At 44.9% G+C, this 25,616-nt stretch overlaps 1 protein-coding gene across 2 annotated transcripts in view; it reads left to right on the forward strand.

Annotated features, from left to right (window-relative positions):
* Positions 1 to 25,616, forward strand: part of LOC126993929 (gastrula zinc finger protein XlCGF58.1-like) — a 32,578-nt gene continuing 6,962 nt past the window's right edge. The window contains exons 1-2 of one of the 2 annotated variants that reach the window (XR_007748580.1): positions 1 to 1,278; positions 2,532 to 7,914. Coding sequence is in view for 1 of the 2 variants with exons in the window: in XM_050853092.1 (XP_050709049.1) it covers positions 2,850 to 5,198 (2,349 nt within the window). In the remaining variant the exon portion in view is untranslated. Of the gene's footprint in view, positions 1,279 to 2,531; positions 7,981 to 25,616 lie in introns of those variants that run through there. The other variant, XM_050853092.1, reaches the window with a different exon arrangement.

The raw sequence follows: 25,616 nt of genomic DNA on the forward strand, positions 1-25,616 counted from the left end.
CGCCTACCTGGCCCCGCCCGCACACCACTCCCAGCAGAAGAGGAACAGGACGAGGAAGACACGACTGTTACTTTTTCAAAACAACGAAAAAGAGAAAGTCGAATCAACATTATATTAGTTTTGGTGGAAAACAAATAAAACCCAGCAGACCGAGGCGGAGACTACAGGACCAAAGCAGGATTTCCAGGCAAGAGTGCTACATGCAACTGAACTGAATCAAGATCAAGATGAAGGCCTTGAAGTAAACAATGGCCATTAACAGTGCTTCCTCCAGCTGGACAGGTCCCTCTACCACCACCCCCTCAAGATCTACCTGCAGGACGTACGTAGAGACCCCCCCTGAAACTGATATCCTGACGGCCGAGCTGTACGCCAGGCCCTCGCTCACCACACCACCCAAAATCTAATTGGACTTTGACAGCACCCACAGCACTAGCAGGGGGAAGGCTGTCGTCTACACCGACTCCCTCTCGTCAGTCGTCACTCCACCTCCTCCTCTCCCGCCACCCAGCATCCTCAATGGCCCTGGCCCACACCATCCAGCGGGCCCTCCTCCACCTAGCATCCGAGAGCTGGGAGGTCACCCTGCGGGCAGTGGGTGCCCACTGCCCTCACACTCAGGCATAAGAGGCAACGGCATCGCCGACGCCGCGGTCAGGATGGCCCTTGCGGAGGTAACCATCGCGCCGCGCCCCCTGGCTGACACTCTCCACGGCCACACGCCTCCTCTCCCGCACCTGCCGCGCCTCATGGGACGACACGCTCGCCCACACCCTCCGCACCACCTCTATGGGCCAGTACCGCACCAACTCCTCCCCACAGCCGTGGGTGAGGAAAACGTCCCGCGTTCTAGACGTGGCCTTGACGCGCCTCCGCCTGAGCCAGCTGGGCCACAACAGTGCTCACCTGAGACCCACCTCCACCGCTTGGCCTGGGCCCCGACCCTCATTGCCCCTGGTGCAGGACCGTCGAGGACACCATTGAGCACCTCCTGCTGCACTGCCCACGCCACCATTCCCAGCGAGTGCTGCCACAACACCAACTCCGCGCCCTGGAGGTGCCTACCTTTGACCTGCCCACGCTGCTGGCGGCGGCAGGCGTCCACCCCTCACGACAGGAACCTGTCATCCGCCTCGCCTGTGCCTTCATCAGAAAGACGGGGCAGTTGACGCGCCTGTGAAGCCCTCACAGGACGACACGCTAATGTGAGCGACTAGATCGCCGCGGCCCGAAACAACAACAACATTAACAGTGCCGCTCTTCTCCATACTCCCCGAGGTGAGTCTTGAGGTGGCCGAGGCGTGCTGCAGAGAGCCAGCAGGAGTGCCAGGCCACAGCCGTGAGGGGCTAAACACAGGCTCAGAAGGTGCATGAAGTCAAGGTGTTGAAAGGCACACCACCCTGTTAAGAGGGGGTGTTAGGTCTGGGTAGGTTAACACAAGGGTAAGGAGGCAGTGTTAGGTCTGGGTAGGTTAACACAAGGGTAAGGAGGCAGTGTTAGGTCTGGGTAGGTTAACACAAGGGTAAGGAGGCAGTGTTAGGTCTGGGTAGGTTAACACAAGGGTAAGGAGGCAGTATTAGGTATGGGTAGATTAACACAAGGGTAAGGAGGCAATGTTAGGTTTGTTAAGTTTAGTTATCATCTCTATAAACACTGGTGCCAGGCGTGGCACTGTACCGTTGTTAGTGTGGCGGTGGCAGAGTCCGCCGTCATCGTGGTCTTGTGAGGCTCAGGTGTTTGTTTTCTTTTGCCTGTGTATTGTGGGGACCAGACTGTTGTGTTTGTGCTGAGTTTTGATGTTGTTAATGGGGGTAAGTCAGAAGAACAACTGCTTCATACATTTTCTTTAACCCGGCATCTTCGGCGGACCCTGTTTGGGGCTCGGCTCAAAACCCCTAATTCGAGCTAATTGTAGGCGGTGCCGGCATAGAGCAACCCACCATGCATGCCCTGGGTCATTGTGGTGGATGAGTGATCTTGAGGTGGGCTTATCTCTCATAGGTGGTGCTGTAAGGTCATGGCAAACTGATTTAGCTATCCATACAGTAATCACTTGTCAAATTCTCTAAAGTAGACAACAAGCGACTTGGCTAGGAGCCACATGTTAAAATATTTTTAACGGCTTTATGGTTATGAGAGGAGTACTCTGATATACGTTCTATGCTCTTTTTTTAGTCTCAAAATGCAGTGTAATGTTGACGTTTCTCGCCCACTTCTTGGCTTTCCCATAGCCGAAGCCCATAGGTTAAGAATATGGAAGTGGTGAAAGGTCAGACCTAGGGAATGTTCCTCCCCATCCCCACCCCCATCTCAGCGTCCTGCTGCGTGATTGCTTCTAGATTGCCAAGGGCAGTTAATTAATTGCCCTGACTATTTTCTCCCAATTTCTTTGATGTAGTTTTCATGATACATATTGTGATTGAAAACTAGTAACTGTGATATACTTTGTGTTTCAATTTTGTAATTGGCAGCTGCCTTCATTATCATTTTGAAGCATGTTTCTATGAGGACATGATCTTTGTCTCCACAGCCATGCCAGTGCTGATGCAGAAGTGGGGGTCTGAGGCGGTGTTGTGCTCAGTGCTCCCTGTGTCCTTGCTGCCGCTGACTTCTGATACAGTGGGGGCTGCAAGGCTGGGCAGCAGCCTGAGTGGCCGGGACCAGCAGGAGCAGACTGTCTGGTGTGAGCATCAGGGGTGATCAGGAGAGCCACCTCACCACCAACACCACCAACACCTTGCTGCACTCATTTCAACCCGTAAAGGAAATTAAAGTTTGAGTGCAAGAAGACTAGAGACGGAGAGCAAGTCCACTAGACACAGCCTTGCACACACTGGTGAAGAAAACCATGAGTGCCAAGAATGTGGGAAAAGACTCCCTGGGAAGGGAGACCTCACCAAGTACACCCACACACTCTGGAGGAAGACTTCATGAATGCCATGAGTGGGGCCAAAAGTTCATTCAGAAAAGTAACCTCAACACACACACCCTTACACACACTGGTGAAAGTCCTCATGAATGCCATGTGTGTGACAAAAAGTTCAGAAAGAAGAGTAACCTCAATGCACACCTCCTTACACACACTGATGAAAGACCTCATGAATGCCATATTTGTGACAAAAAGTTCACTCAGAAGAGTAACCTCAACACACACATCCTTAGACACACTGGTGAAAAACCTCATGAATGCCATGAGTGTGGCAAAAAGTACACTCAGAAGCGTGACCTCAACAGACACATACTTACACACAATGGAGAAAGACCTCATGAATGCCATGAGTGTGGCAAGAAGTTCAGTAATAAGAGTGCCCTCGACACACACACCCTTACACACACTGATGAAAGACCTAATGAATGCCATGAGTGTGGCAAAAAGTTCACTCAGAAAAGTACCCTCAATACACACATCCTTACACACACTGGTGAAAGACCTCATGAATGCCATGAGTGTGGCAAAAAGTTCACTCAGAAAAGTACCCTCAACACACACATTCTTTCACACACTGATGAAAGACCTCATGAATGCCATGAGTGTGGCAAAAAGTTCAGCAGGATGAGTACCCTCAACACACACATCCTTACACACGCTAGTGAAAGACCTCATGAATGCCAAGAGTGTGGCAAAGAGTTCAGTAAGGAGAGTGACCTCAACAGACACACCCTTACACACACTGGTGAAAGACCTCATGAATGCCATGAGTGTGGCAAAAAGTTCAGGAAGAAGGGTAACCTCAACACACACATCCTAACACACACTGGTGAAAGTCCTCATGTATGCCATGTGTGTGACAAAAAGTTCAGGAAGAAGGGTAACCTCAATGCACACCTCCTTACACACACTGATGAAAGACCTCATGAATGCCATATTTGTGGCAAAAAGTTCGTTCAGAAGAGTAACCTCAACACACACATCCTAACACACAATGATAAAAGACCTCATGAATGCCATGAGTGTGGCAAAAAGTTCACTCAGAAGAGTAACCTCAACACACACATCCTTACACACACTGGTGAAAGACCTCATGAATGCCATGAGTGTGGCAAAAAGTACACTCAGAAGCGTGACCTGAACACACACATGCTTACACACACTGGCGAAAGACCTCATGAATGCCATAAGTGTGGCAAGAAGTTTAGTAAGAAGAGTACCCTCAACTCACACACCCTTACACACACTGATGAAAGAAATCTTGAATGCCATGAGTGTGGCAAAAAGTTCAGGAAGAAGGATAACCTCAACACACATATCCTTACACACACTGATGAAAGACCTCATGAATGCCACGAGTGTGGCAAGAAGTTCAGTAAGAAGCATCACCTCAACACACATACCCTTACACACACTGGTGAAAGAGCTCATGAATGCCATATTTGTGGCAAAAAGTTCATTCAGAAGTGCAACCTCAACACACATATCCTTACACACACTGGTGAAAGACCTCATGAATGCCATGAGTGTGGCAAAAAGTACATTCAGAAGCGTGACCTCAACACACACATCCTTACACACACTGGTGAAAGACCTCATGAATGCCATGAGTGTGGCAAAAAGTTCATTCAGAAGCGTCACCTCAACAAACACATCCTTACACACACTGGTGAAAGACCTCATGAATGCCATGAGTGTGGCAAAAAGTACGTTCAGAAGCGTGAACTCAACACACACATACTTACACACACTGGTGAAAGACCTCATGAATGCCATGAGTGTGGCAAAAAGTACACTCAGAAGCGTCACCTCAATAAACACATCCTTACACACACTAATGAAAGACCTCATGAATGCCATGAGTGTGGCAAGAAGTTCAGTAAGAAGAGTACCCTCAACAAACACATCCTTACACACACTGGTGAAAGACCGGGAGGCCCTGCTAGCAGCTGGGCCAACATTGCATCTGAGGTCTCTGATTGGCCCATGAGCCAGCACGTGTATGATTGGTCCGTCGCTTCAACTTCCCTTCCCCCACATCACCACGACATCACACATAAACAAACCTTTTCAAGCATGCCGGGAATGGAGCAGTGCAGGCAAGCTTGGCAGGGTCTAGCCCCTGCCCCTGCCCCAGCAGAGCAACAACAGCCACAAGTGACCTGTACTGCTGGGGATCTAGCCCCTGCCCCAGCAGGGCAACAACAACAGCCACAAGTGACCTATACTGCTGGGGCTTTAGAGGCCACACGTGATCCCATGGCCTAACCAACCCCCGAAAAACACTGAAGAAGAACACCTTTTGGCCCATCACTCTATACTTACTGAGTTTACTTAGTAATGTCTAGAGGCCAATGCCTCAGTCGTTCTGCTAATGTTGAAGAAAGAGTAGCCACCTCTTTTGAAGCTAATAATTACATTATGGATTCTACTTTGGTTCCTGAATGCAGTGCAGTAAAGAATGACTTCTGGAAAACAGAAGAGGGTGTTGAGGAGGGCAAAGTCCCTCCATCAAGGGGGGTCAGGAGGGGCAAGCCCCCTTGTGAAGGAGTTCCCCCCCGTTAGGTAGGTTAAGTTATGTTGGGTTAGTTTAATTTTATTTGGCATGCAGGGCCGGTGGAAACACACAGCGTGGGGTGGAGGGGCAGCGGTGTGTGTGGTGGTGGTGGGGGGGGGGGGGCACTGCACTAGCCAGTGACAACAGGTGGTAGCAGGTGCACCTCAGGCACTGAAGGCAATTATTTAGTGGTTTCCAGAAAATAAAATTTATTCATAAGAAAAGCGTCATAAATTTGCCTAGAAACAAACAGTCGGTGTCTTGAAATTAGCAGGCTACCCTTTCTTCAACAATCCCCAAAAGTTTTTGGAAAAAGTTCTATAAAAGTTTTTTGGGTTAATATTCATTTGCATAAAGTGTTATTTTGGGTTCAAAATGCTCACAGTGGTGAGATCTAAATATCTGTAATAGTAAAGATTGCTCATCCCTATACACTTGTAAAATAAAACTATTTTGGGCGGTAACATAATTTCACAGGTCAGTTAAGGGAGACAATGCAGGTTTTTTGTTTATTGGATTATCTCAACGAAATTTTCAAACTATGTATCTCATTATGCTACATATTTGTATGGAATATTATTGCTCTATGATCGATAGTTTTTTAAAAGTATTTTTTCTCAGAAAACTACTCGAAAGAAGGATTTCTAGACATTATTGAAGTGAATGCGTAGAAGACACCATCATTCAAAATCCTTTTTCCTTTATATATTGTGTACATTAAGCATAAATCTACATTTGGATACATCATAGAGTTGCTACATATGTTTGTATTAAGGCCCGTCCACACGATCGAGCAGTGCCCTCGAGCACAGGCGAGCGGTCTGCCCGTTGACATGTTTACCGCTTGTGCCTGCTGAAAAACTACTAGGTTTTCAGCGGGCACATGCAAGTTTTTCAGCAGGCACAAGTGGTAAGCCCGTCAACGGGCAGACTGCGCGCCTGTGCTCGAGGGCACCGCTCGATCGTGTGGATGGGACTTTATAGTTATGATTTTTTCTTTTCTTTTTTTACTTTTTTCCCCTTTTTTTCTAACCTTGTCTGTGACCAACTCTTGAGACAAATATTCATATCCATGCATCCAAATGTAGATTATACTATGTTCTATTAGAAAATGGAAGCAGATTGGCAATCAGTGTTATGAAATTCCTTCCACATTGATTTGAAGTCCGTAAAAATTAGTTTTGAGATACAGGGCTTTTTATTCAAACATCTTATATTTCCTCCTCCTGCCATTTAATGATAAAATTTTTACAAATCAAGTTTTATTGACTAAATTAACTCTATATAACACAAATAATAGGCATAATTATATATACAATTGTTAATTTCAGTCACCAAGGTGGTGTTAAGTCCATGTCACTAGTGGCAATCCTTTTCCGGCAGGCAAAATGACATTTTGATCATCCTCAGTAGGAGGTGGTGCAGGTGGCAATGGAGCAGGGCGAACAAAATGCCAATCTAGAGTGGAGCTTACAGTTGAAAGTAGCACATGGTGGAGGAGTGGATGGTGGTACAGGTAGTGGTGGTTGTGTAGGTGGTGATGTAGAGGTAGATGAAGGAGGAGGAGCAGTGGTGGGATTCAATTTTTTTAAGAACAGGTTCTATCACTCCAAGACTCGCTAACAACAGGTTCTTATAACTTATAAGTAAAAGGTGTTCATGGGGGAAAAATTGAGAACACCTGATTTAAGCTAACAGTAACAACCGGATCTCGGGATTAAAGAAATTCCGAGAACAGGTTCTTGCGAACCGGCTGAATCCCATCACTGAGGAGGAGGTGGTGAGGAAGGGGAGGCAGTGATGGTGAAAAGCGTTGCCATCATCGGTGTCCTTAGTCCTCGCTTTCCGCTGCTGTTTCTGCCTTTTCTTTGATGGAGGCATTTGTTGGTAAGGAAAAAAAGAGATGTAACACAAGAATAATGCAACAAATAAGGGAAATAACAGATTTTATATGCAGTAATATTCATCAGGACCCACTGACCACCCCTGGCAAAACCCAGGGTACGACTGAAGTTTCAAGGTCGCTGCTTGCTTGGCGTCGCTGCACGAGTAGCCAGAGTGTATTATCCCAATGCTTTTTACTGCATTATTCTATTTTCATTAGTAAAGCAACAGTGATGAAAATAATGGGATATGTTATATTGACCGCGAAGAGGAGCGTAGAAAATTAAAGAACTTGACGGATTTAAAGGGCTCTAAGCTTTTCGCCGGAGTTTAAATAGTCCCCCGAGGCATCGCCCCCACCTTACGTTTTCCAAAAACACAATATCACAGAAAGTGATGTTTTTCACCAAAACTGCTTGCATCGCATCCCTTAAGATAAAATCAGACCTTAATTTTACCTTTTAAATTATGACGCACTTAATATTATCTTAAATTTAATGGTCTTTTAGACTAAGATAGGTAAGGTTAGACTGGTCAAGTAAGGTTACTCCCAGTACACTGAATCTTGCCTCAGCTTCTGTTTAAGTTCATTTTCATGAATGTGGTCAGGCTAGCGGGAATTTGTTGGTCTTAATTGGGATCAGGGGTATAGATGAAGTTAGCGGGCATACTGTATGTATCTTAATACCTATCCAAATATCAGTGATGTGGGGGGTAGCAGCCCCCACTAAGAATAAATACTATAGGATAGGTTAGGTTAGTCTTACGACAAAAAACAATACTGAATTTGGCATGAATTTCCCACAAAGCACTTGGCTTGTGGCCAGGCACATGGGTACCTATTCCTAGTGTGTAGCTTATGTGTTTGAATGGAGTACTGGAATATCCATGTATAATACAACACTTATTGATACTGCAGTGCCTCCTGGATATGATTTTTACTGTAGTGCCATACTGTATAGATCAAAGGTGCATTCATATGTATTTATTGGACACCATATTGAGGAAACATGCTTTGCATCTTTCACAATGATGGGACTGAATGTATAGCCTATAAATGTAATGTTACTTGGCCATATGAATGACCTATAGTAAACTTTTTTGTTAACAAGAAATAATAGGATTCATATAGAATAATGGAATTAAATTGTTTATGCTTCTCATGTACAATGTGTAATAACTATGTAGAGTGAAACTTGTGTAAGTCACCAAAAGAGGTTTAACCCCTTCACTACCGCTTACATCCTTCTCAATTTTCCCTGCCTGTACTAGATAATGATATAAGTAGTTTAGCAGACATCTATTGCTACGGAAAACAATATATTTAGTTTGGCTACATCGATTGTCAGTTTGTTAGCAGCAATCCAGTTATATTGCCAAGTTTGTAACTAAGTATTTATGTGTCAAATTCTCAATGCTATACCTATATTATAATGATAAAGTTGTTGCAGAAACAAATGATTATCTATGGTGTCAAAGGCTTCAAGATGATTTTTAAAAAGTATACCAATTGTAAGTCTCTTGAAGAAGTAAGAACTTAGTAGCTATATAATTTTTGCAGTTAATGCAGATTAGGAAGAAAGATCAGATTGAGCCTCTATTATGGTATTGTTGTGCTGGAAGCTTCCCCCGGCGTCCATGGGCCTCTAGAAGGCTCCGGGAGGAACGAGCAGGGGGGCGGGGAACAAGGCGTGGGCAATCCGCGCCCCGCCAGACGCCAGGCGGGAAGTGTTGCCAACTCGCATATATTTTTGCTACATGTTCTTGTATGATCTAAAATATACTGTAACATTCTAGACTGTACTGTTCTGGATATATATAGGAGAAGAGGGCGAGAGAGAGTCCAGTCCCAGTCATAGTAAGTTACTAAGGATTTCAGAGGCTGCGCGGCCTCGTTTTTTGGGAATAATATCGTAACGAACAATCGTATCGGTACGAGATTTTGCGACAGTGTATTTCACACACTGCCTTAATTTTGAAGGGTATCGCCAACCGCCACAAGTAGAGAATAAAGGCACTTGTCCCTATACCAAGAGGGTAAAGTCATCAGTGTCAGGCAAAGACGAACACAACTACCAGAGGCTCCGCCCACCTTGTTCCTCTTCCCTCCATCTCCCGCCTCCTCCCTTCTCCCTCAATCTCTCTCTCTCTCTCTCTCTCTCTCTCTCTCTCTCTCTCTCTTCGTAACTATAATGAATGAAAGGCATGCATTAATTGTAGTGGCGTTATATACTCTTTCTAATACTGATAGGCATCCTTTAAATAAAGTTGAGAGTAGGGTAACGTGTTACTTACATAGCCTAATTACCTCCGTAACTATTGGTAGCGTAGTGGTTTGGTGGTTTATGGTGTACGTTTTCGTAGGGCTATTGTATAGCATGTACCTACTGATAAAAGTAATGGTGCTCTTATCGCCAAATTATAGTGGTGCTATTAATTTTATTGTCAGGGAAGAGCTGAAAGTATGGTAACGGGAAGAATTGCGAAGGTATAACAACAAAAACAAACGAGAGAGAAACAAATACAAGCGAGCAATCGTTCTACCATCAATCATGGTAGTCATCATTTACCACCTCACCCTACTCTCACATGTCATTACGTCCACGGCCCAGATGTGTATCACTATGCTCAAAATTAAAGTCCCAGTATCACATCAAGCATGCCTTAATTGAACAAAAAAATCATTCTCGAGTATGTATGTATCTTCCAGAGAGAGAGAGAGAGAGAGAGAGAGAGGAGGCGGGAGATGGAGGGAAGAGGAACAAGGTGGGCGGAGCCTCTGGTAGTTGTGTTCGTATCTTTGCCTGACACTGATGACTTTACCCTCTTGGTATAGGGACAAGTGCCTTTATTCTCTACTTGTGGCGGTTGGCGATACCCTTAAAAATTAAGGCAGTGTGTGAAATACACTGTCGCAAAATCTCGTACCGATACGATTGTTCGTTACGATATTATTCCCAAAAAACGAGGCCGCACAGCCTCTGAAATCCTTAGTAGTGGTCAGTGAAGAGTCAGAGTGAAGTGTACTACTAAGGAAGAATATTAAACTTCAGAAGTTGTGCAAAGTGTTTATATATATCTCCCTCCCACGGAGTCTTGTGACGGCGACACGGAACCCAAGTAATACGTCCGGCATAACAGTATTATAAGATGTACAAGTGATTTATTTTACCCACACCTGGTAACACTGATACTGGGCAATAATTTTTGATGAGGTTAGCATTTCTTGATTTGTAAATAGGTATGACCATTGGGTTTTGGATGAGTATATATGATGGTTGGTGTCACAAAATTGCATACTGGAGAGAATTGTAGTACAAAAAACTTGTTTAATATAAGCTAATGAATATTAAATACAATGAGATGCTTTATACTTGTCCTTCAAGTTGCATGATTTAGTTTTTATATTAATGTTACGTCAAGGGGGTATTTTTGGGTGTATTTGTGTTGTGTGGGGTTGCTAGTTTGGGGCGCAGAGGGCTGTGTGATGGCTGGCGGCGTGGGCTGCATCGCGGCGGCCGAGGGAGACGCCAGCCACGCCGCGGGGCCGAGCAAGTTTGAGTGACATTAGGATGACTCGCTAAGCACTTGTTTTTCCCACAATGCACAGCGCTCGTGACGTCACATGTAAACAGACATCACTGGAGACCCACACATGTGGCCGCGGCGCCACTAGATTGAAGTTTCTTGCTGTTCATGGCTGTAATAACAATAACAGGTGTAAGAAGCTAGGAGAGCTTTATTTTTATCGTTTTCCGAAGACAAAGTGTAGTGCCCTGAAGTTCGGGTCACCAGGTGATGCAAAATAAATCAAAGGGAGACGGAAAAAAAAAAAAGCCAGAAGCTCACCCCGAGGGTAGTGCTGCCACCACCCGACGATCTAAAGGCTAACAGGGTCACCCCTACCTCGCAGGGAACCTTGAAATTTAAGTAATAAAAAACGGGGGATTCAGGGGAGGGTTTCCGGGGACTCTAGAAGAGTTAACGAGGACGGGCGGAGGTGTGGAGGCGACGAGTCAGCAACCACCACGGTTGTCTGGACTACTCACGTCAAGGATAACACCAAAGGATACAAGGAAATGTCTATAGATATGATAATGTACATTTGTTTGCTTTCCGATCAAAGAAAGAATTCTAGACCGACTCTAGACTGACGAGTCAGTATCGAGATGGGTGCACGAGGGACCTTGGCGGCTACCGGCCGCGGACGACACGTAATGAACACCGAGTACAAAATATACCTAAATATATGAACAATAATCATACATAGAAGGCACCTGTCAAGGTTCCAGTGTTGGGTGCTGTAATCGGAATGGATAACAAACAAGATAAATGGTTGGACACCAGTTTACTTTAAGTAGAAAACCCCAAAACAAACCTCACAATCTGGAAGGCTTCAGCACGCCGGACTCGGCAATGACCCGTTGCACGGCTTCTTCCTCTTCTGGGCGTCTCGTCCTTTAAGTGGCAATGACGAGGCAGCACAGCTTCGTCCTTGAAGTAGGTGTAGACGTTGTGGACGAGGGAGGCGCAGGAGGAGAAGGGGCGTCAGGTTCACAGCAGTAACGGGAGTCCAGGGCGTGGAGAGAGAAGAGGTAAGGCACCCAGAACAAGCCCACAGTTCTGAGTAAACCCGAATGAGAGCAGAGCTGGCTGGAGCCGAATCAAGTGTTCAGAGCGGGGCTCAGTTGCTGTCTGACGAGGAAGGCGCTGGCGGTCACCAAGTCGCCTCCCATAGCGGGTTGAGAAGCCTCGGTAGTTCAATCGACCGAGGCGTCGAACGGCGTCAGGCGAACGTTTTGTTGCTGAGCTTCGTGGTCAATTTGATGAACTGGAGAATGAGGAAAAAAATCTCGTGGAAAATGTTCAGCAAGTATATGTATCGGAAAAGGTACGGAAGAGAAGACGGCGGCGTCAAGCTGATGATTCTGCTGAACCTGATGCAGATCTTCAAGATGCACAAAAGTTCCGTGAAGAGAGTTTTGTTGTCATCACTGACAAGTTACTTGTAAGTTTAGCTCAACGTCGCCAGGCTTATCACAAGATATCTGACGACTTTGCCTTTAACAAGTCATTGAGGGAAAATGATACTACTGCACAGCTGAGAGTTGATGTATCCATCTTGGTGAAAAAATACATCAATGACTTGGAACCCCACTGCGAGGATGAATTTGTAACATTCTCAGAATTTGTAACCCATTTGAAGTTGGATCGTGATCCTCATGTCCTGTTAAAATACTTAAGGAAGAATCCAGTTGTAAAGTCAACATTTGTCAATGTTTCAACTGCTCTGCGACTGTTCTTAACATTGCCAGTCACAGTCGATTGCGAAGGTGAACGTTCATTTTCCAAACTGTCTTATATCAAAAACAGATTTCTTTCATCAATGACTCAAAAACGACTGAATGCTTTGTCTGTTATGTCAATTGAAAATGATGTCACCTCCTCAACGACATTTGAAACCATCATTGAACAGTTTTCACAAGAGAAATCAAGAAAACGGGCCTTGGTGTAGCTGCTATAGTTACCTATATGTACATAAGTATGGTATGTATGCTGCTAATACAGAATATAAAGAAAATAAAGATGATGACAATCTGTATTAAGTAAACTGTATCATTAATTCATTCTGATGTTTCAATAATATATGTAATTGTCCAGATCTTGCCTAATTTATTCAATGGGGGACCCAAAACTGTGGGTGGCGTAGGGCCCAATGCAAGCTTAATCCGGGCCTGGCTAGCACACGCTCTCTCGTATTTCTGTTTCACAGCCATACGGGTCGTCCAATGAAACTGAGCACACTTGTGTCAGACCTGCACACCTTCCTCCAAGTCAGCAGGGAGCCAGCAACCAACGAGCTCTGGGAAAGTAAATAAGAGACAGTTTGTATCTACATCGACAGGTATCGCCAACCCACCATTACGCCCATATACTTTACCATAATTTGGTCACCAGCCGTTGTAATGTGCCGTAAGAAGGTGCAGGAGATTATTATTAGCCTTACGATCAGCCACTGTCTCAGTATAGGCACTCAGTAACCCACGTCTCCCGTGATATATGCGTGTCACGGCGGGCTGCTGACGACCTTGAGAGGCGGCAGCGCTCAGAGGGTACTGAGAGACTTCACACAAGTCTGGGTGCTTCTCTTTGAGTGTTGCTGCTGTGATGGATGGATTTAACAATACTTATCGCTGTAAAACATTATCAGCAGCAGTTTGGGAAGTCTTTCTCTTACCTACATATCCCTTCATCGCCTGACCCTTGCCTGCAGGGAGGGACGCCGCCTCCTGAACGTCATGAGCCTTGATATACTGGTCATGGGCCACGTGGCTGACACACTACCCAAGCTCCAGCAATGCAAAGGTTCTTTGCCTCCTTTCCGTTACCTGCTTGCAGTAAACTTTAGCATATGGAGAGAAAATTAGTGTAAACTAATTTTCTGGGGGTGGAGGGGGCCCTGATTCCATTACTCGCCGGGCTGCTCTTTTTATGTTAACACACACACACACACACACACTATTGCTGCAATAAATGTTCTGTGCGATTCCAAGGTATTGTGAAGATAAGTCATCAATGATAATAATTCAATAACATTTAATTTAATTTGAATACTTATTGTTGATTAAAAAAAATAATACAGTAAAATACTAAGGCCATGTAAACGTTTTTCATTTTGCTTGAGGGTCAAAATAGCTAGGTTTAGAGAATACTGTAGGAAAATGTCTTCAACATATTATAATGACATTGGTACCCATGAAAATGAAGACTGTGCAACCTTATATATTAGGCTATTAAATAAAGATGCACTTATAACCCAACCTAGGGGAGTTTCTAGCTGAAGAGCCTCACATGAGCAAATAGTAACCTAACCTATCACCGCTGAAATAGTAATATTTCCCCGCATTTTAAAATCTCACAAACGAGTAATAATAATGGAAATGGTTACCAGAGTGATGATTAGCAATTACAATTTAAACAAATAATGTGTTAACTTTTAGAGTGAGTCGGGTGTGATTCCTAAATTTTACAAAGACAGGTATGGCTCTCCAAAAGCTAGCTTCTGTTCATTAAACTCTTGTAACACGTCCAGTCTATTAGACTGTGGCCTTGATGAGACTGTGAAATATCCATTGTGAGTCTGTAATAGCAGCAAGAGCCCTGTGGGAGAGATCACATCCAATAATTTCGGCCATAAGGGCCACAGCTTCCCTCATCAGCTTCGATGTCTGGACCTGAGGTGAACGATTGTTTCAGTCCTTGTAGCTGTGCCTCTCTCACAATGATTTCCATAGACAGTACAAAGGGAGGGCGGTTATGACAGCAAGACACACACAATGGCAGTGTGTGTGTCTTGCTGTCATAACCGATGGTTTCCTCCCAAGACGACTGACTGTTAGCACACCGCTGTCTTCTCAGCGGTCTTGCAGTTAAATTATACACTGTGTATCCCCTCTGTGGCATGTTGCTACAGCCGAAGGCTAGGCAGCAGGCATTGTTACATTAAAAAGCAGCCGAATCCGCTTCCAAAATAGGTAAAATTATGTTTTTATTACCTCAGTTCAAAGTCGGCGCGGTGCTCGAAGGGCCAAAAATGGCGCCCAGCAACCTTATACACAGGGCCACCCATGTCGGGACTCTCTTTATAAAGGGACTCTACCTGTAACCCCTGAAACTACACCTCACCCATCGTGAGTAGTGGGGAGGATTCTGGAGCTGCCCTGTGTAGTCCACTTCTTATGTTCTTATGTGACATCAAGATCAAGATCTAGTAGGCCTTGAAGTAAACAAAGGGGGCTTGCGGCCATTATTTTAGTGCCGCACATCAGGGGCCATAGAGGCCGTGGCCCCGTGGCCTAACCAGCCCCCAAAACACTGAAGAACAGTGCCACACATCAGGGGCCATAGAGGCCATGGCCCCGTGGCCTAACCAGCCCCCAAAACACTGAAGAACAGTGCCACACATCAGGGGCCATAGAGGCCATGGCCCCGTGGCCTAACCAGCCCTCAAAACACTGAAGAACAGTGCCACACATCAGGGGCCATAGAGGCCATGGCCCCGTGGCCTAACCAGCCCACAAAACACTGAAGAACAGTGCCACACATCAGGGGCCATAGAGGCCATGGCCCCGTGGCCTAACCAGCCCCCAAAACACTGAAGAACAGTGCCACACATCAGGGGCCATAGAGGCCGTGGCCCTGTGGCCTAACCAGCCCCCAAAACACTGAAGAACAGTGCCACACATCAGGGACCATAGAGGCCGTGGCCCCGTGGCCTAACCAGCCCACAAAACACTGAAGAACAGTGCCACACATCAGGGGCCATAGAGCCCGTGGCCCCGTGGCCTAACCAGCCCCCAAAACACTGAAGAACAGTGCCGCACATCAGGGGCCATAGAGGCCGTGGCCCCATGGCCTAACCAGCCCACAAAACACTGAAGAACAGTGCCACTCCATATTCCCTGAGGTGAGTCTTGAGGCGTGCCGCAGGACAGGGCCAGGAGTGCCAGGCCACAGCTGTGAGGGGCTGAACACAGGCTCAGAAGGTGCATGAAGATCAGGGTGTTGAAGGGCACACCACCCTGTTAAGAGGCAATGTTAGGTTAACATAAGGTGCATGAAGATCAGGGTGTTCATATGTTATTACTATCTGCATAATCAGTAGTAGTAATCATAATTATCAGGATAAAATAATGTACAATAATCAGTGTACCGCATATGGCGGTTAATCTTAAGAATCACCACTCCAAATCAATATTCATAGTAATTTAGCACGTGAAGGAATTATTATTATAATGCATTTTCATATACATTTTACCTTGGGGAGGGGCCAGGGGGGCAAGCCTCATTAATTATAAAGTTGGGTGGCTTTAATTTTCTAAGTCCTTTGTTATTCTTTCACGTGGGCCTCAATAGACAGACTTAGCCTCATAGCTGTCTTGCAGTACACCATACAAATTACTTACTAAGTCAGTAAAATCCAAAACGCGCATGGATCATTGCGATTTCGGCCATAAAACGGTCTTTACGAGTTCTATGTAATTTTCTTCTCTATAATAAAGCTAATAATGGTGCAAGTATTTGTATTTTATAGTTTTAAATGATTACATTCATGATGAAGTATTACTATGCAGGGTGTATCGCAGTGCCAGCCTGCCACGTAGGCAGCTTCCTCGGGCCGTCATGAGGGATGGATACATAGACACTCAACTCTTCTTTAGTCTCCTCAAATTATCATTCTACTTCACCTCTCAGTAAGTGTTAACTGACTACTTAGCCTCTTTATTGGCATCTCTCAGGAGGCACTTTGCGCCGTCATATAACCCCAAACCGAGTCCCTTCAATACCACCATATGCGAACAGTGACACGGGCATGTCACATGGTCAGCACTGTACACTCAACACTCAACAGCCTAGAGAGCGTTATATTGAGAGCCTGGGAACCTATGGGGAATCTGAGTTTTGGGTGTGAGAAGGCAAATTGACAAATATGGGCCTCAAAAATTTCCCTAAAACCGGGAAAAATCCCTTCTCCCGAAATTTTGAGGAAAGTTTCCTAAACGTATTGTCTTTCAATCCACCAGGTTCGAACAGTGACACGGGCGTGTCACATGAGGTGCACTTATTTGGTGCTTCGTGGGTGCATCAAGCTGTGACAAGCACACACCTCCTATATTGCCCCCATGAGAATAATAACCTTTCCAAAGTCTCACATATTGTTGCACTTCTCTAGTTTTACCAGCGCATCATACATTTTTGGGGATTAGGAGGGGGGGCGAGGGGGGCAAGGCCCCCTTGTTAGCTGTTAGGTTATAAATTTCGGTTTGAGTAGTATAAATATATTCGACAAGCAGTGTGGGCCGTCAAAAATTACGCAGGTCCGGAACGCGGGATGGAGTGGGGCAGCGGCAGCCACTACATTGGCCATCTAATGACATGCCCGACACTCGTCAACAGACTGGCTGCAGCGGCTGCTAGGTTATATTGGAATAGACTACAAGAGTATGCATTAGGGACTTTCCTTACTTTCGAGACTAGGGAATTTTCCCTAATTTAGTTTTTTTCTAGGGAAATTTGGGAAGCTTATTTTTTTGTGATTTTGCCTTCCCCCCCCCCCAAAAAAAAAAAAACGGTTCCCCACAGGTCCCCAGGTTTGTGTTAGGGGGTAGGGGGTGGTGGAGGGGTAATTCTTAAGATTTACCAAACGATTGAGGTAAACTATGACCTTTTCTATTTTTTGTACCTTCAGTAGTTTTCGTATAATTTGTAGTGGGAAACATGTGATTCTCAGCAAAAAGGCCTGGACGGCATGCGCGGCTAGGGTCAAACCCGCCTGGACTGTAGGGGTTAAGGCAGTCGGTCGGTCATGATATGGTGAAAAACATGATTTTAAAAAAAAAGGTCCACCCTTGTATTGCCTTTGAGAATGTACATGTGAAGTATTTCATCAAAGTTTGCAATAGTTTCACTTTTATGGGCAATTAACCCTTTCCTTGCGCGCAGTGTGGACACGACTATCCCCTCAGGTGCAGTCGGGCAGCCCAATTGGGGGTCTCTTTTAACCTCTGTATCTCAAAAACTATTCATCACAACTAAAAACCAAAAACACCATTGGAAAGAGGAGGTCCAGATCTGTAGGAGTCGGTTATGTATGCCTCTCTTGCGAACGTACATGCACGTTCAGGAAGTGTTGAATGTTAACACTTACGTCGGTGCGTGCGTGATGATCAGCCATATTGAGGGAACTGCGGACATTTTTTCTTCAGATTCTGGCAAGGGAGTATTGCCAATTGCAGTATTTACAACTATTTGGTCAAAGAATCAGTCTGTGATAGGTGAAGCTATGCAAACATGCCGCTATATTGGGCAAGAACATCCACCAGTTACTCGTCCGTAGATTTGCCGCACTGGGCTGATAATGATTTTCCACCAAATTTAGTGAAGAATCGACTCAATTGGCAATCCTGTGTTGTGAGAATTAGTGCTGGAACACTCTCATACGCGGGAGGTCGCAGCGGGCGTTTAGCGCCACCAGCAAATACGCCTACCGCCTGCTGCAAGCGTTTAGCAATGAAAGGGTTAATGGACCCCCACTGCCTAAATGTCAATCTCATGATGCATATTGGTCATTGCGTATTACCATTATTTACAAAAATTTGCGTACTATAACGGTAACAAAAGTGATATCTCCTCCCCTGTGGCATAGTAAAGGCTTGTGGCTGCAGTCCCTGAGTGCTCCATGGAAATGCAAGAAGAACGAAGAATCATCAGAATCCAACAGAAGAAATCACTAAAAAACAAGGAGGAAACTGAAAAGCATAAGAAAGCCTTTACCCCAGGAGGATTTTAAAACAAAACTGGTGGCAAAGAGTAGCTTGGGCAGCTGCGAGAGCCTCTCACCCCGGGCCAGGAGGGGACCAGGAGCCTTAAGAATGAAGGTTTTATGCCTGAACATCAAAATATAGGATTGAACATGAAATATTACTTTATACATGATTATTATATAATAAGTGAAGAGGGAAATGCCACGATATCACTTAGTTATGTTTCTGTATTAAAATGTAAAGCTGTTGTTTTTATTGCCAAAGCAAGGTCATTAGACCATATGTGTTTCACATGTGTAGAGCAATTAGTATAGGAGATGCAATTTGAAAAATATATCAAATTTCAAATTTCATCATCATCATCATAATCATCATTTTGTTTAACGTCCGTTTTCACTCTTCCTGAGCGGTTGGACACTTTGTGGCTCTCCTCCATTCTACTCTGTCTGAAGTCGAGTCATTTTCAGTTTTTGGTGCAAGATTTTCCGGGTGCATGCCCTTGCTATCCAAACCATCTTTTTGAAATGGTGGCCCAAGCCTTTGCCTGAACAAAAAAGGCAAACCCTACAAGGCAGCAGGGGGCTATGAGGTGTACCACCCACTATTTCACCCATAGCTGGGACTGGATGGCCATTGACTCTGATAAACATGAGTTCATCTGCCCTTTGAATGGTCTTGTTTTTAATCCACCTGGGGGTCCAGCACACCCTCCTCACTGGCCCAGAACAAAACCAGCGGGGTCACCAGTTTAGTCGCCGACGACCTGACCATGCGGCAGGTTGTACTGGGTTACATGTTACCAGTAGCAGAGCACTACCTTAACCCCTTGACTACGACCGGGCAAAAACGGTGCCCCGCCCTGCATCCGGGCTGGCCGCGCACGCCATAATCTCAACATAATCATCATGTATTATATATAAAACATGCAAAATTAAATGGTGCACATAGAGAAAAAAATTATTTGATAATTTTGAGATGTAAGCATAAATATTCAGAGAAATGTGTGAGAGATTAGCATTCTCTCTCTCTCTCTCTCTCTCTCTCTCTCTCTCTCTCTCTCTCTCTCACACACACACACACACACACACACAGATTAGATGATTAGAAAGGAAGGGAAGGGTCGAGGAACAGCAAGTTGAAACTTGTTGAAGAGGTGCCTTTCTCTCTCTCTCTCTCTCTCTCTCTCTCTCTCTCTCTCTCTCTCTCTCTCTCTCTCTCTCTCTCTCTCTCTCTCTCTCTCTCTCTCTCTCTCTCTCTCACACACACACACACACACACACACACACACACACACACACACACGAAGGGATATGAAGGGAGAGGGAGGGAGGGAGAAAGAGGGAGAGTGCGCATCTCTCTCTCTCTCTCTCTCTCTCTCTCTCTCTCTCACACACACACACACACACACACACACACACACACACACACACAGAAGCATTGAGCTGTGGAATGGACTGGAGGAGGAGGTGGTTTGTGCAAGAAACATTCATGATTTTAAGGAAAAGTTGGATAAGAGAGGATATGGAGACGGGACAGCGCGAGCGTAGCTCTTTTCCCGTAGCTCTTTTCTCTCTGGACCCACCGAAGAGGCGATGCTTTTGGCATTTTGCTTCAGCTCGGTGGGACGACCTGAGGATGTACCTTTCCGATTTCCCGTGGAATGATTATTGCTTCCAAGATAGAGACCCCTCTGTGTGTGCTCAGCGCATCATAGAGATGATTGTCTCTGGAATGGAGGCATACATTCCTCGTTCTTTCTCTACTCCTCACGCTAAAAAGCCTTGGTTTAATCACACTTGTTCTCGTGCTGTCAATGATAGAGAGGCAGCTCACAAAAGGTACCAGAGCCTTCAAACTAATGCTAATTATGAACTTTACATTTCTGCCAGAAATTGTGCCAAATCTATTCTTCGACTTACCAAAAATTCTTTCATTAATAGAAAATGCCAAAACCTTGCTTTCTCTAACTCTTCCCGTGACTTCTGGCATCTAGCCAAAAACATCTTCTCCAACTTCACTTCTTCATCTTTCCCTCCACTCCTCAGTCCTGACGGAAACACTGCTGTCTCATCTATCTCTAAGGCTGAACTCTTCTCTCAAACTTTTTTAAAAACTCCACTCTGGACGATTCTGGGCATATTCCTCCTACTCATCCCCCCTCTGACTCCTTTATGCCTGTTATAAAGATTCTTCAAAATGATGTTTTCTATGCCCTCTCTGGCCTCAATCCTCAGAAGGCTTATGGACCTGATGGAGTGCCTCCTATTGTTCTTAAAAACTGTGCCTCCATGCTGTCACCCTGCCTGGTCAAACTCTTTCGCCTCTGCCTGTCAACATCTACCTTTCCTTCTTGCTGGAAGTATGCCTTCATACAGCCTGTGCCTAAGAAGGGTGACCGCTCCAATCCCTCAAACTACCGTCCTATAGCTTTACTTTCTTGTCTATCTAAAGCTTTTGAATCAATCCTTAACCGGAAGATTCAAAAGCACCTTTCCACTTCTGACCTTTTATCTGATCGCCAGTATGGGTTCCGCAAGGGGCGTTCTACTGGTGATCTCCTTGCCTTCCTAAATGACTCTCGGTCATCCTCTTTTAGCCGTTTCGGTGAAACCTTTGCTATTGCACTACACATATCAAAAGCTTTTGATAGGGTCTGGCACAAATCTTTGCTCTCCAAACTACCCTCCTACGGTTTCTATCCTTCTCTCTGTACCTTTATCTCCAGTTTCCTTTCTGACCGTTCTATTTCTGTTGTGGTAGACGGTCACTGTTCTTCCCCTAAATCTATTAACAGTGGTGTCCCACAGGGTTCTGTCCTATCTCCCACTCTTTTTCTGTTGTTCATTGATGATCTTCTTTCCAAAATGAACTGTCCTATCCATTCTTACGCCGATGATTCCATTCTGCATTACTCAACTTCTTTTAATAGAAGACCCACCCTACAGGAACTTAACGACTCAAGGCTGGAGGCTGCAGAACGCTTAGCCTCAGACCTTACTATTATTTCCGATTGGGGCAAGAAGAACCTGGTGTCCTTCAACGCCTCAAAAACACAGTTTCTCCACCTATCCACTCGACCAAACAACTATCCCCTATTCTTTGACAACACCCAGCTATCACCTTCCTCAACACTAAACATCCTCAGTCTATCCTTAACTCAAAATCTCAACTGGAAACTTCATATCTCATCACTTACTAAATCAGCTTCCTCGAGGCTGGGCGTTCTGTACCGTCTCCGCCAGTTCTTCTCCCCTGCACAGTTGCTGTCCATATACAGGGGCCTTGTCTGCCCTCGTATGGAGTATGCATCTCATGTGTGGGGGGGCTCCACTCACACAGCTCTTCTGGACAGAGTGGAGGCTAAGGCTCTTCGTCTCATCAGCTCTCCTCCTCATACTGATAGTCTTCTACCTCTTAAATTCCGCCGCAATGTTGCCTCTCTTTCTATCTTCTATCGATATTTCCATGCTGACTGCTCTTCTGAACTTGCTAACTGCATGCCTCCCCCCCTCCCGCAGCCCCGCTGCACTCGACTTTCTACTCATGCTCATCCCTATACTGTCCATACCCCTTATGCAAGAGTTAACCAGCATCTTCACTCTTTCATCCCTCACGCTGGTAAACTCTGGAACAATCTTCCTTCATCTGTATTTCCTCCTGCCTACGACTTGAATTCTTTCAAGAGGAGGGTATCAGGACATCTCTCCTCCCGTATTTGATCTTGCTTTCAGCCACCTCTTTTGTTTCTTTTTTAGGAGCAGCGAGTAGTGGGCTTTTTTTTTATTATTGTTTTCTTTTTTTGTGTGCCCTTGAGCTGCCTCCTTTGTTGTAAAAAAAAAAAAAAAAAAAAATGTCACAACTAGGTAATACAACTAGGTGAATACACACACACACACACACACACACACACACACACACACACACACACACACACACACACCCTGGAGGGAGGAGGTATAAGGAAAGAAGGAAGGAAGGAAGAATGAAAGAGAACAGAGACAGTGGGCTGGATGTTAGGGAGGGGCGGGGAGGGGAGGCCGCGTCCTTGAGCCAAGGGGGTGGTGAGTAATGCACTCACTACCCAGCCACTTGGCAACTCAAAGGAAGAGGAACTCAACAACTCCACACATACACATATATCATTTCTTTCTCATTATTTTTGTTATTTTCTGTTAAAATTGATTGTTACTGTCAAGTACAAATGTGCGCAAGACACACTTACGTTATTACACTATGATAACATTGAAAGTCAAATAAGACACTGTATCATATACGGAGTCTCTAGGTAGAGTCAGAACAGAATACGCAATCACTCGGCACCAACCAAAACTAAATGTAATAAAAATGCCAACATAGGCGTCGCCGTATAGAAAGGGTTAACTGCCCTGACCAGACCCCAATTTTGGACATAGATATATGGGTGAAAAAAGGAGAGTCCTAGATCGTGTTTTGTGGGCTAGAATTGATGTATATGGTGTCCCTCACTTTGTGTATAAATAGCATCACCATAACCCAATAAAAAAAGAAAAAAAATGGACCAACCATCCCCCTTAACCCTTTCTTTGCGCGTGGTGTGAGACGCGACTATCCCCTCAGGCGCAGTCGGGCAGCCCAATGAATGGGTTTTTTTAACATCTGTATCTCAAAAACTATTCATCACAGCTAAAAACCAAAAACACCATTGGAAAGAGGAGGCCCTGATCTATAGGAGTTGGTTATGTATGCCTCTCTTGCGAACGTACATGCACATTCAGGGAGTGTTGAATGTGAACACTTACGTCAGTGCGTGCGTGATGATTAGCCATTTTGAGAGAACTGCGGACATATCTCCTGGAGGTTCTGGCAAGGTAGTATTGCCAACTGCAATATTTACAACTATTTGGTCAAAGAATCAGTCAGGTAATAGGTGAAGCTATGCAAAAATGCTGCTATATTGGACAAGAACATCTACCAGTTACTCGTCCGTAGATTTTCCGCTGGGCTGATAATGATTTTCCACCAAATTTAGTAAAGAACCCACTCAATTGGCAATCCTGTGTTGTGAGAAATATTGTTGGAACACTCATACGCAGGAGATTTGAGTGTGGCTGGAGCTCGCAGTGAGCGTTTAGCACCACCAGCAAATACACCTAACGCTCGCTGCGAGCGTTTAGCAATGAAAGGGTTAAGAGGCAATGTTAGGTCTGGGTAGGTTACCACAAGGGTAAGGAGGCAATGTTGGGTCTGGGTAGGTTACCACAAGGCAATGTTGGGTCTGGGTAGGTTAACACAAGGGTAAGGAAGCAATGTTGGGTCTGGGTAGGTTAACACAAGGGTAAGGAAGCAATGTTGGGTCTGGGTAGGTTAACACAAGGGTAAGGAAGCAATGTTGGGTCTGGGTAGGTTAACACAAGGGTAAGGAAGCAATGTTGGGTCTGGGTAGGTTAACACAAGGGTAAGGAGGCAATGTTGGGTCTGGGTAGGTTAACACAAGGGTAAGGAGGCAATGTTGGGTCTGGGTAGGTTAACACAAGGGTAAGGAGGCAATGTTAGGTCTGGGTAGGTTAACACAAGGGTAAGGAAGCAATGTTAGGTCTGGGTAGGTTAACACAAGGGTAAGGAGGCAATGTTGGGTCTGGGTAGGTTAACACAAGGGTAAGGAAGCAATGTTGGGTCTGGGTAGGTTAACACAAGGGTAAGGAGGCAGTGTTGGGTCTGGGTAGGTTAACACAAGGGTAAGGAGGCAATGTTGGGTCTGGGTAGGTTAACACAAGGGTAAGGAGGCAATGTTGGGTCTGGGTAGGTTAACACAAGGGTAAGGAGGCAATGTTGGGTCTGGGTAGGTTAACACAAGGGTAAGGAGGCAGTATTAGGTCTGGGTAGGGTAAGGATGCAAGCCAGGATTTGCTCATGGTGGTGCAATCAAAATCATCCGATCATCTTGAACTGTGTCCACTTAATGGCATAATAATTAATATAGTACTTCTGACCAATATTCAACTTTCTACAATGAAAAATGAAGACTTTATTAAAAGTATTATAATAAAAATATTAAAAAATTTGCAATAGTTTGAAACCTATCTACTCAGTACCTATCATGTAGTTTGATTTTATCTTTCTTGGACATGTTTTGTGGTCTTGTCCTTACAATTTGGTTGGAGGAATTGATTCTACATCAATTAGCTGATTTTTGACAAGCACTTATTCTCTCTGATATATTTTTTAACTTTCTGAAATGGAAAATTGAATTTCAGGAAATATTTTGCAAGCTTATGCTAAAGATAGGACAAAGTCCTCCAACCATTATTAAGTTTAGGATGTTATGTGCCCACAAAAAAATTTTCAGTAAAAACTGATCATTAGTAACAGAGAAGATAGCATTCAAATTACAGTTATTCTTTAAAAAATCACTTTTGAGAAAACGCTTCCTAAAGTTTAGGCATAGGTATGCATGAACCAGGTAGAACCATGACAAAATTTGTTACTTTCATTTTGAAGAGTAAGCAATGGGGATTAAATTAAGACCAGAACCACTGCAATTGGTTAATAAATAGTGAATGCATGGGCTATCAAGAATGACTAAATAACTGTGAAACTGTGGCTCATTTTTTTTCTTTATTGGTCATGAGCACATAATTACAGACTCAATATTGCTCATTGGGCTTATTTTGTTTGCATTTTGATGTGCCAAGTTAAATATGAACATTTTTTTGGCTATCTGATGAATATAAAATAATAAGTTAGGCCTTTTCCAGTTTTATAAAACCTCACCGCTGGGGCATTACAGAGTCTACGAAAGTTGCACTAGAAACATGTTGTGAAGCAGCAGGTGTGGTAGGGGATGGAGTAGTCAAAGGAGGTGGTGGGTGAGCTGCAGGCGGCGGAGAAGTGGCGGGGGAGGGAAGTCGCTGGTCAGCTATTGGCAGGGAAATTTCAGTCTTT

The sequence above is a fragment of the Eriocheir sinensis genome, unplaced genomic scaffold, assembly GCF_024679095.1.
Source record: "Eriocheir sinensis breed Jianghai 21 unplaced genomic scaffold, ASM2467909v1 Scaffold7, whole genome shotgun sequence".
NCBI lineage: Eukaryota > Metazoa > Arthropoda > Malacostraca > Decapoda > Varunidae > Eriocheir > Eriocheir sinensis.